This window comes from Neovison vison, chromosome 12, assembly GCF_020171115.1.
Source record: "Neovison vison isolate M4711 chromosome 12, ASM_NN_V1, whole genome shotgun sequence".
Classification (NCBI taxonomy): domain Eukaryota; kingdom Metazoa; phylum Chordata; class Mammalia; order Carnivora; family Mustelidae; genus Neogale; species Neogale vison.
The window spans coordinates 41858192-41871046 of NC_058102.1; the positions used below are offsets into that span (position 1 = coordinate 41858192).

At 35.6% G+C, this 12855-nt stretch overlaps 1 protein-coding gene across 1 annotated transcript in view; it reads right to left on the bottom strand.

Annotated features, from left to right (window-relative positions):
- Positions 1-4995: 4995 nt before the first annotated feature.
- Positions 4996-12855, bottom strand: part of ZDHHC17 (zinc finger DHHC-type palmitoyltransferase 17) — an 87581-nt gene continuing 79721 nt past the window's right edge. The window contains exons 15-17 of the mRNA XM_044228990.1: positions 11693-11850; positions 10699-10793; positions 4996-7874 (exon numbers count right to left, since the gene is read on the bottom strand). Coding sequence (XP_044084925.1) covers positions 7736-7874; positions 10699-10793; positions 11693-11850 — 392 coding nt within the window. The 3' untranslated portion in view covers positions 4996-7735. The remainder of the gene's footprint in view (positions 7875-10698; positions 10794-11692; positions 11851-12855) is intronic.

Below are 12855 nucleotides of genomic sequence, written 5' to 3' on the forward strand. Positions count from 1 at the left end.
CAGAAAGTCATTTTAGGTCCCTACCTGCACACTAGTGGTTAAAGAGAGTCCACCCCATTACAAGGTTGACTTATGAGGCTAATGTCTACAACACGGCTGTTGGAAAAGATCTCTTTTAACCTGGCAAGTGTGCCTCAAGAGTGAGGGTTGCTAGGCAGCGGGTTCTAGCTCTGCAGAGATGGCATTCAGCAGCATTTCCCACCTACCTGTCTGCCCTCCCCGCTTTGGCTGGTGGTTACGCCTCTGGTCAAGCATGGTTCCTAGACAGCCTGCATTACAATCACCTGGGAGTATTAAAAGGCAGAGTCCCAGACCCTACAGAAACAGACTCTCTAGAAGTGGGGGGCTGTACAAGCCCTTCTAACAAGCTCCCCAGAAAGGCACAATGACCCAGGGTGATGAGCACACTGTTAAACAAAGACTGAGAATTCTTTTGATGCATCTAAATCTAAAGATTGTTACAAACAGCAACCTGTGGACTTCAAACTCGGAGGCTTGGTATGACTTTTTTTAGACTCCACTCTGATCTGATAGATCAGACTTACTAAGTCCTGGAAGCTGAAGTGCTTTTCTCAAATATTTCAATCCTGCGTAAGTTGCAAAGAAGACTGCGTTATCCTGCACATTTAGCTGGCTCAGGTAGAAAAGGAATATTAAGTATACACAGAATATTTTCATTATTTCCCCAGAAACTTTTAGTTCTTTATCAAAGACTGACCAACCTTTTGGGGGTATGGTGTGAAAATTGGTCTGTAAATGTGTATTGGTAAAACTGGACCAACATGATCAATGAGCACATCTGAATCTTTCCCAAAGCTTATTTTGAAAAGCTACAGGGGGTGTTCTCTGTAGGACATAAAAAAAACATAAGCAGAAACTTAGTGGGAAGAAGTCAATCTTGAAGATGCACCAAGTGAAAGAATTCATGCAGCATAGCCTTGAGCACCTCATTTAGGTCTGTATTTTTTTTATTTTTTTTTTTAAGATTTTTTACTTATTTGATAGAGAGAGATCACAAGCAGGCAGAGAGAAGAGAAGGAAGCAGGCTCCCGGCTGAGCAGAGAGCCCGATGCGGGGCTCGATCCCAGGACCCTGGGATCATGACCCGAGCCGAAGGCAGCGGCTTAACCCACTGAGCCACCCAGGCGCCCCAAGCACCTCATTTATGTCTTACAAGGCAAGTTCCACTGTGGCAGAGGGGAATGCCTTTTTGTTAAGCAGACTGGGGAAGTGAATCAGCAATAAATGGAGATAGGCTGAATTGAAGAAGAGTTACGAAGTAACTTCTAATTCTCTGTGCGGTTGTTTTAAAACCTCTTGGACATCGCCACCAAAATAAGACTAATCTCCCCCCACCCCCAAATAAAGGCCAACCCTAGTGACTCATTTTTAACTAGCACAGTATAATGGACAACACTAGGTTAGAAAAGACAGTACAGCTTTTGCCTGCCTCTTTCCCTTCGGACGCTTACTCTTGGAACTGAGCCACCATGTTTTGAGGAAGCCCAAACCACATGAAGAGGCTACATGTAGATATTACAGCCATAGCTTGGGCAGAGATCTCTCTCATCAGCCAGTATCAGCTGACATGAATAAGCAAGGCTTCAGGTTATTCCAGTTTCCAGTTTTTGAACCATCCCAGCTGACACCAAGTGGAACAAAGTACACTATTCCTCTTGCTGACCAAACTAGAGATTTGTGAACAAAAATACTGTTTTAAGCCAATAAATTTTTGAGTGGTTGATGGGGTAGCTATAGACAACCAAAACATAAAACTTCCCCACACAGAACCAACATTTTCCTACCAAGTTTCTGAAATTGCATAGATACCCAAGAGGAAAATACTCTAAATGCCAGTGCTTAGTAATTTGAGATTTCTACCCAATAAGCACACTCAAAATTATCCACTCAAAATTATTCTTAAATTGGGAGCTATGACAAAACATCTCCAACACTGTAAAATTAGTTACCAGTGGTTCCAGGGGCAGAAAAGGGAATTGGCTCTGGGTAGACTGTTCTGGGAGGAATCACTTTCAACATCTGGATATAAGTCAAGAGGGTAGCCCTAAAGTAATCCAAATGTGATATTAAAAGTGCTGTATGGAAATATATAATTTTTTTAAAATGAAAAATTTGGGATGTTTTTTAACTCCTTGTGCTGGTTTGGTATATTTAAGGACTGCTGGCAACTCTAGTTCCAAAAAGTCTTCAAGATCAGTTAAATTTAACAAGTATTGCTATCAGTCCATATCGATACACACACACACATACACGTGTATATTTACATATATGTATATGTCACACCCATATATGTATATGTCACATCCTAGCAATATTGAAAGCTTTGGGAGCCTGTGGCTGAGGCTTTAACTTGAGAGCCTTCTATCAAATTCGTTATCCAAGGAACCACTAATATCTTAAGTTAAGGACTGGGAAATGTTGGTCTGGACCACTGGTACTCAAACTTACTAATCTCAGGACACCTTTACATGCTTAAATTATTGAGGACCCCCAAGGAGCTTTTGATTATGACAAATTACATCTGCCATTATTTTCCCTATTAGAAATTAAAACAAAAACTTAAAAAAACATATTAACTCAGACTTCTACTTAAAGCAGAGTGAAAACAACAGGGGCCAAATTTACCCTCTCACTTGAAACAACAAAGACCACAAGTTACATTTTAAAAAAAAAAAGGTTTTTTAGGCACTGGACAACAGGCAACAAAGAACAGTTATGGGGAAAATGAGATCAGTTTTGGGATTAGCAAAGCTAACTGCTTTGGGAGTTTCCAGGCTGTAGCTTAAGTGCAAAAAGGGAGAACACAGGCAAGGCTGGAAGGCATTCTGAGTTGACTGAGCTGGGTCCAGAGGGATAAAGGCAACAGAGTTCAAGGGACTGGAGAGAGCTGCACAGAACACTCCACAAACATGCAAACTACAACCCCCCCAACCCCCGTCCCTTTGCAAGTCTTCAACTGAGTGCTGATAGTGCGTGCATATAACTATCCAAGACCAGACAAAAAACCAACACAAAGATTTAGAACAAAGTCTGGTGCTCAGATGGAGCTGGGAACTGTGCCTGTTTACTCCCACTGGTGAGATGGGGAAACACGACTCATGGGGCTTTAGATGGAGCACACAGGTCTTGCTTGCCCCAACAATGGGGAATTATTAACCCAAACTGAACACTGCTCTGGTCCCATCTAACAAATCTTGCTTAGCAATAAAACCTGAAAGGATGGAAGCTTCTAAAGAACTCCATCCCAGAAAAACTTCTGCACTTTTTGTAGGAATACAAAAGAATCCACACCCACTTCACAGTATCTAGCAGCCAATCAAAAATTACTAGTCATGCTGAGAAGCAGGAAAATACAATCCATAATAATAAAAGATCAAAAGCAGCCCAAGCTGACCTATATGTGAAAACTGGCAGGTAAGGATATTAAAAGTTAATTGTAAGTATACTCCATATCCTCAAAAAAGTAAAGATACAGAAGATATAAAAAATGGTCTAAATCAAACACTATAGGTGAAAACTAGGTCCAAGATGAAAAATACACTGAATGGTATTGACAACAGACTAAACCATATACGTGAAAAAAATTTAAGTGAACTTCAAGACATAAAAATGATCCAAGTAAACACAGGGGAAAGGAATTTAAAAGATAAACTCAGAGTGGGCTGTAGGGCAATCCCCAGGCCTAATATATGTGTAACTGGAGTTTCCTGAAAGGGGGGGCGGGGTGGAGAAAAAATATTTGAAGACAATGACTGATAAATTTCCAAACTTAATGAAAAACTAGAAACCTACAGATCCAAGCAGTACCAGCAGCAATGAGGCTTTCTGATGCTTTGTAAGGAAACAGTCGCTCTTTGAGTACTCGAAACACTGCTGCCTACTAAAAAGTATTTTTTAATCCAAATAAATGTCTGATCAATATTCTTGTAAAATTTCTCTGAGCAAAAAATTCATACTCAGAGGCAAAAAGTTTTCTAAAAGGCACATCTGGTTCCTGGAGTTTGTGACCTAGCTGACCTAGATCAAGGAACATTTTGAATATTCTACTTGGAGTTACAGACTTTTCTATTTTATACACCACATAAAGATATTTAATAAATAACTCTTAAACCAACAACTTTATGGAACTGAAGATTTACTTTTTGACAAGAAGCTAAGACTAACTGTTCTGATATGTATCACTTGTTTCCAGTTATTTCTATAAACTCTTAGAACCAGATATCCTTATCATAGGTACAATCTACCAAACTGGAAAGGGCTGGGGCAGCCAGACAAGTCAACGATGAGGAGGAGGAAAGCACCTGCCATGGAAACTGATGACTTGCTGTAGAATTTGTTTCATTTTTACACTAGTTCAAAATATTGTTACTTGAGTTCTATACAGCTCTGGACGCATCACTTTAAATATCATAAAATAATTATGAAATGAGTATCAGTCCAATCTGAAAATATTTAATACCACTGGGTTCTCAAACCATAAACAATCCTGTGAACAGGCAGGAAAGAGGTCCTTCAAAAACTTTGCTTTTTAAATTCCCCACTGAAGCTGTCATGCACAGCTGAAGCAACCAAGATCAATGCTCGCTAAGTTTCCTTTTCCAAAATTTTACTGGTGTCTTTAGACAATACTTACATTTAAAATTTGGAGATTCATACAACCCCTGAGCAATTCTATGCATTCTATGGAATGCAAAATTCTTAAATAAAAATTTACTCCTTTTATTTAAAAAGTATTAATCACATACATGTACATACACACGGAATTGGACATTTTGAAAGAATGCTACCACCTCATTTTACTTTTGCTAATTTCTGTTGACCCAATACAAATACACAGAATAACCTTTTTTATTCTGCCACTTGCCTGTTGACCCAAATACAAATACACAGAATAACCTTTTTATATCACAGGTACTACTACCAGTGTTTCATCAATTTCTTGAAGTGAACTGAGCAAAATAAACAAGCACACACTTAAGAGTCAATATTTATTCTGATTAATATTTTACAAAATTTTGACAGATTTAATTTATGTAAGGAGAGCTAATTTATTAAACACTTTACAGGTTTTTCTTTCCACAGAGTAACACGGTAAGTAGCAAAATAATACTTGGCACAGTTATAAATAAAATACGAAATAAAAATACCCATAGCTTAAGTATAATGATGCTGTTTTATGCCTATTAATATTTCAAATAAATTCCTGGGAACAACAAAAAATATGAAGAAAAAAAAGGAAGTAATTTATGTTTAGGGCTGAGAAATAAGTTCCTATTTGCTAACAGTATCCCATTAAGCTGATACGAACTATCCCCCAAAGGGTCACCTTCATACACAACTTTAGAACTGGGTTAAGCTGGTTCCACACATAAGACTTACAAAATAAGTAAACAGACGGTACAGTACACTGCTGCATAGTTGGCTCTCCACCATCTGACCATCTCTTAAGTTTTAAGATTTCACCAGTACTGTGAGATGGTTAGTACTAAAGCATTAACATTGCTAGTATGTTCCATGTACTTACAGATCTATAGTATTTTTTCTGTTTAACTGAAAGACATCTCTTTTGCACTGAAAAGAATATTGTACCACAAAGAAAGAACATGGTAACAACACTCTTATCCAAACTCTAAGAATACGACCATTGTATTCAACTGTTAATAAAAATGTATTCAATAAAAATTACAACTGAGTCTTTATGTGAAGTGGCTCAAAATACAAAAAAATTAAAACAAATTCTAGCCTTTTATAAATAACTTCAAATTTAAAAATTATCTAAAATTTCCCCCAATTAGTAGTCAAAACTAGCAGAGACATTTGTAAAGTTAACCAATTTTTTACATTCTATGACAAAATGGCACAATGCTATTGCCACCCCACACCCATCTTTTCCCTTTTCAAAAATAAAGTACATATGCCAATTTTCTAATATTAAAACACTCAAATACACTAAAGGTAATCTTTCTGATGTGTGACTTATGGTCAAAGAAACTACTATATAAAAATGGTACTTGGAAATACTGAACATCAACTATATACAATTTTCACTGCTCCTCTTACTAAGGCAAGGGGCGGGTATACCACTAGATTGCTGAAATACCTGTAATCTGCATTTTACAGAGAATACTAATTTTACCAAGCATCAGACATGCAGTGAACTTGCAGGGTATAATGCCTATTAACAGCAATATTGAACATCACTAGAAGCTCATTAGTTATCTCCCTTTTCTTTTTGGTTGGATAAAATGAAATAAGCAGCTTTAAATACACTAACACATAGAGACACAAAGAGAAAACTATTTGATAAATTATTTATATACAGATACACAATCTTTACACTGGTCTAGGATCTGTCAGCAGTCTGACCACCCTTTTCCCACCCTCCCCCGAGCCCATTCCCTCTCACAGGTTTGCCACAGGTTGCTCGAACCACAGTTTGCTACAGCACTTAAGAGGACTAAACCAAGTCTCACTCTGTAAACAATATTTATGGAAGCAGTGACTAGTAGTTCACCGTGAAAGTATGGAAATGCTGCAACAAAAATTGATCAGTGCATCACATTAAACAATAAGAAAACCTTTCTGAAATTGTTTCAGACAGCTTAACAAATTTTAACATTCGGTATTGGTAAAATTGAAATAATCTTGAGGATTAAATTCTTTGATAGGTCACTTTTTAAAAACCAGAATATACCATTAGCTTTTCTTTTATTCACATGTGCTGTATGTACAGAGATCATGCTCCATCTTTAGCTAAACTCCATTATTTTGTCTACAGTTTATTTTGCAGCTCAGAATTCTAGAAGTATATCCATTTATCTCTATTACTGAGAATTTTGCATTAACTTATTTGTTCTGCCTTGAAATTACCTCAACTCTTAAAAACTGGACTGTTTGCACATCAAATTAAATTCTAATTTACGCTTTACTGGATAGTATGTGCTAGTATACATTCTATGAGGTGTATCATGCACTTAGTAGGGCTTTTAAGTTTGAACAAAATAACATGACTTACTATACTCATGCAAGTGCTTTATTATCAGACCATAAAACCTCAGAGCAAGGTTACTACAAATTATTTCACTGAACTAGAAATATTATCAGCATTGCAACGGCTGATGGCAATAAAATATTATTAGCACATATTTTTGTGAACATTATTTTCTTGTGCCCTTGAAGACGTAATACAGCAGATCCCTAATAAAACCACATGATTTTTATCACAGTATTTACATGTACATTCTAAAATGTACATAATACTAGCCTGAATCAATTTAAGACAACTCTCCTGGAATTAAATGCAACAGTCATAGTAGATTGCATCATAAAATTTAGCTGTATACCACAAATTTAGTTTTAGCTAGAATCAAACATTTCTGATCAGTATACCATGTCTGTCAACAGAATAAGTTCATTCTTTATTCATGAAGAATGTTATGAGAACAAAACCAAAAAGTTGAGTATGTTGTGAATTCCCACATTAAGAACCATTAAAATTCCTTTTACGATCTTTATTCTTCCCAGAAGTGGCAGTGTGCTCTGTCCATGTTTACTTTTGTTAATAAAAGTGTTGAAAAAAAGACTAAAATTCACCGTTAGCCCTACATATAGCATGCTATTGTTCAAAAAATGTGGATTCGAGTGTGAGAGAGACACGGACAGACACAATTTTCAGGCACCACTCAGCAATATGCTTCATAGGATAAAGATGTTGCTACACGAGCTGGTACCCAGATCCTGATATTTGGTCATATTCTATTGTATACTGCCTGGTCCAGTCCACGATAACAGGACGAAAGAGGCCACAGCATCGAAATTCAAAGAAGTCTATAATATTCCTTACACATCCATGGCTAAAACACCCCCCAAACAAAAGGAAAAAGGAAAAGTCTATTAGTACAATAATTTAATATATGAGTTTAATATAATTTTGGTGTTTAAGGTATTTTTTTCTGAACTTAAAAACTTAGGTTACTTGCCAGAAAGAACCTGTTTATAACTCTATAAAATATACATGCATTCATGTTTCTTCATAGCTCTGCCAACAATAATTTTTCTTCTCTCTTTTGGTAATTTAATTGGGTGACACAATGATATTTTAAAGCTATTCAATTCTGCATTTATTTCATTACTGTGTCATATGTAATTTTTGATAAAACCTTTCCTTGATGGGTGGCTCTTTGGCAAGGAGACAAACTATATCCAAAATTGAGAAAGTAAAACACAAAATAATTATAAATAGCATGTAGCTGGCAATGTATCTAAAAGTAACAATTTAAGAAAAAAATATGTCAAGAATAAGTTCAGGGAATTTTAGGACTTCAAGAACACTTCTGGAAATGCTGTCACCATTTTACATTTTATACAATAACTGTGCCTATGGGAGAATTCTCAAAATTACTCAACTGACTCCTTTATTTTTGCTTTTATTTAAAGGTCTGTATGCTTTCCAGAAGCATGGAATAATTAATAGCATTACAAAAGCTTGAAGGTTGTAGGCACGTAGCAGCTTCAGTAAAACTCAAGTTTTAAATATTTCATATAATTAGGAAACTACTACTTCTCAGCATCAAACTGAATGTAAGATTAAATATATATATATATATTTTGAAGGGGCGGGGGAGTGGGAGGTTGGGGTACCAGGTGGTGGGTACTATAGAGTGCACGGATTGCATGGAGCACTGGGTGTGGTACAAAAATAATGAATACTGTTATGCTGAAAATAAAAATAAATTTAAAAATATATATATATTTAGAAATACATATATATATATATATATATATATATATATATATGAATGAATATATATGAATCTCTTTGATAAATGGTTTTGGGAAAACTGGACAGCCAAGTGCAAAATAATGAAACTGAACCACTATTCCACACCACACACAAAAACTGAAACTGGATTCAAGGCCTGAATGTAACATTCGAAACCAGAGCTGCTAGAAGAAAACATGTCACTGGCTTCCTGACATGGGTGCTGGCAGTGAAATTTTTAATAAGTCACCAAAAGCAAAGGCAACAAATGCAAAAGAAACAACAAGTGAGACTGTATTAAAATAGCCCCTGTATAGCAAAAGAAACCATCAACAAAATGAAAAGGCAACCTACTGAATGATAAAAAATTCATGCAGATCATATATCCAATAAGGGGATCAATATCCAAAATATATAAAGAACTCATACAACTCAAAAAAATTCAATTAAAAAATGGGCAGAAGATCTGAATAGACATTTTTTCAAAGATAAATAGATGGCCAAAGGATACATAAAAAGATGCTCAATATCACTAATCTTCAAGGAAATGCAAATCAAACTCACAATGAGATAGAATCTCGTACCTCTTAGAATGAATATTACTAAAAAGACAAAAAATAACAGGTGTTGTTGAGGATGTGAAGAAAAGGGAATCCTTGTGCACTACTGGTAGGAGGGTAAATTGGTACAGCCACTAGGAAAACAGTATGAAGTACTCAAAAAAAAAAAAAAGAAAAAAAAAGATGGTACTACCATATTATCCAGCAATTCCAACTGTGAATATTTATCAAAAAACAAAACAACAACAACAAAAAAAAACCCTCAAAAAACAAAAAATGGAACAAACAGAAAAATCCACTCTAACTTGAAAAGACACATGCACTGCCATGTTCACTGAAGCACCATTTACAACAGCCAGGACATGGAAATGACCTAAAGACAAAAACCATATAATCTCATTTATATATGGAATCTAAACAAACAAACATAACCAAACTCATTGATGCAGAGAATAGATTGGTGGTTGCCAGAGGCTGAGGGTGGGGTGTGGGCGAAATGGGTGATGGGAGTCAAAAAGTACAAACTTATAAAATTAATAAGTCATGGGGGTACAATGAACAGCACTGTGACTATTTTTTTTAATTCTATTTTTTCAGTGTGCATTTTGACTATTATTAACACTACTCTGTTGCATACTTGAAAGTTGCCAAGACACATCTAAAAAGTTCTCATCATAAGGAAAAAAATTCTGTGACTATGTTTGGTGACAAATGTTAATCAGACTCACTGTGTGGATCATTCTGCAATACACAAACATCAAATCATTATGTTGTACATCTAAAATTAATATAATGTTATATGTTGATTATATCTCAATTTAAAAAGGAAAAATAAGTAAAAGTGGGTATATAGAAATTTTTGTGTCATGAAGAGGGCAAATAAAATAACTCACACTGAAAAGCTGCTGCCCGAGTCTAGAAAATTTCCCTAAACATGAATTTCAGTTATGATTAAAATATGATTTTAAAATCATATTTCAATTCTGTGTATACATTTATCAATGAAAATTTATAGAAACTTACAGCAATATTTAAAGCTGTATGCTAATGTATAATATGTTTATACTAAATGTTAGTAGTTCAATAGGTTTTGGATTGTGCAACTAAGAATGACACAAATTTATATACAGTTAATGTCATGAATTTTAAAGTAATAGTAAACTAACCAATGCTATATCTGGCAGGAATCTTAGAATTCAGTAGGATTTATAAGCTATTTTACACATTGCTAAGCACAAGAAATATTCCGTTTCGTATCCTATTGACTTAAAGATGTATTTCTCTTTGATGTATTCACTAGATATTTGCTAAGTTATATGCCAAAAGAAAATATTAAATTTATAAACATGTACGTACTTGAATGGGCTTTCAATAGATGTTGTTGTGACTTTAAAGTGCTTGTATCTTCTGGCATTCATCCTTTCATTTGTAGTAATACCTAAACATGATATCTAGAGGTAAGAGAAAGCAAACTATTAACCCTTTTTGATATAAATTAAGTATTAATGAAAAATAAGTTAATTCTCAAGAAGACTAGGATAGAGAGAAAAATGAAGTTTGTTTTTGCTTTTCCAATGGGAGATCATCAAGCTAGTTTACATATCACTTTGACTCTTGTGAGAAGTAGCCAGTTAAACAAGAAAAATATTAAAAAAAACAGGTTATCTGGTATTGTGTTTGGGGAGAGATGGACACTATATGTACACAGACCACCTCTCCATCGGCCCCTAAAAATTGAGCTTTTAGAAAAATCCTTAAATAAGAAAAGGTTCTTGAATAAATACTGGTATTTATAGGTAATAAAACGTTCCTAATAAACACAAAACTAATGGCATCATTGATCTAATCTCACACCTATATTCAACTGAATATATCTGAATCAAGAACAATAGAAATAAGTTCTGTCAAAAGTAGCACTGAAAATCAGGGGCGCCCAGGTGGCTCAATCTGTTAACCATCTGCCTTCAGGTCAGGTCATGATCTCAGGATCCTGGGATGGTGTCCTGCTTTGGGCTTCCTGCTCAGCAGGAAGCCTGCTCTTTGCTAATCCCTCTCCCTTTGCAGCTCCCCACTGCTTGTACTCTCTGTCAAATAAATAAAATCCTTAAAATAAAAAAAGAAAATTCATAATGTAAGAACAAAGTTCATAATAGAAGGAGGAGAGAAGGAAGGAAAGAGAGCAGTAGAAAGGAAAAGTAAAGAAAGAATAAAGGAAGAGTAAGGAAAGTAAATTGAAAATTTTAAACTTTGAAAAGTAGAAGTGGTTAAAAAGAGAATGCATTATTATCTTTTTAAACAGGGAATGAAGTGTTAATTGTTAATGAAGAACCAACCATGTACATGCACATACCTGGTACATCTGACACATGAGTAACACAGCCACCCACATGAAATGAAAAACACTGTTCAGAAACATCCAAAACATCCAAGGTGAACATGTAGCAATTTGAGTAATATATGTCCAAAATCCGTCCTTGGTGTAACTGGTCTCACAGTGGAGTCCCCAGTCTAAAATGAGAACAGAAGTTTCACGTTTACTCAGTAATCATCCAACCACTTCACAAAGGCATCTGCAGTTGGCACCACTTAGAAACCATGATCCAAATGTCTACATTTAACGGATGACTTTGAATGCAAATTTTTGTACTCCTAAATACCCATAATTAGTAAAAAAATTAGTATATAATTAGTAAAAAAAAAAAAAACACACACACACAGCAAAGACAGAAATGGAAAAAGCACCATCCAATCTAAAAAAAAAATACTACTGTACTTGAACAATACACAGTTTTTAGTTGTTTGCTACTGCACACATACAATAGTTAACATTACCTTTCTACCGAGATGATATGTAGATAAGTGAAATTTGGGGGGGGGGGCATATAGCACAAAAAGACCAACTTGATGAAGGAGGACTTTTTCCAAAACAGAAATCTCTTCTTTTAGAGCTGCTGCCATTAAAAAAACTACTGTTGTTAGCAGGACCATGTTCTCCTCAGGTCTGTTGGGCCAGAAACTAAGTCATGCCCTTTGACCAAATCTTTTTCTCTATTAATGTGTATGTGAGGAAGTAGACTGTTATTAGGGGAATAACAGACACTATTCTTAATATGACTAGGAAATCATCCTTCTACAACTTATTTTTAAGCCAGGATCTAATACATATTTATATGCTAAGTACAAGTCCTGAAGCATAGTAACTAATACCTTCATTTAAACTCTTCTCAAATCACATTCTCAATGCAATAAAAACCCATCATTACCCCTATACCCATATGATCAAGTGAATGGCCACTTATTCCTAAAAAAGTATCTTCTAGGGGTGCCTGGGTGGCTTAGTCATTAAATATCTGCCTTCAGCTCAGGTCACGAGCCCAGGGTCCTGAGATCAAGCCCTGCATAGGACTCCCTGCTCATTGGGAAGCCTGCTTCTCCCTCTGCCTGCTGCTCCCTCTGCTTGTGCTACCTCTCTCCGTCTCTCTGTCAAATAAATAGAATCTTAAAAAAAAAAAG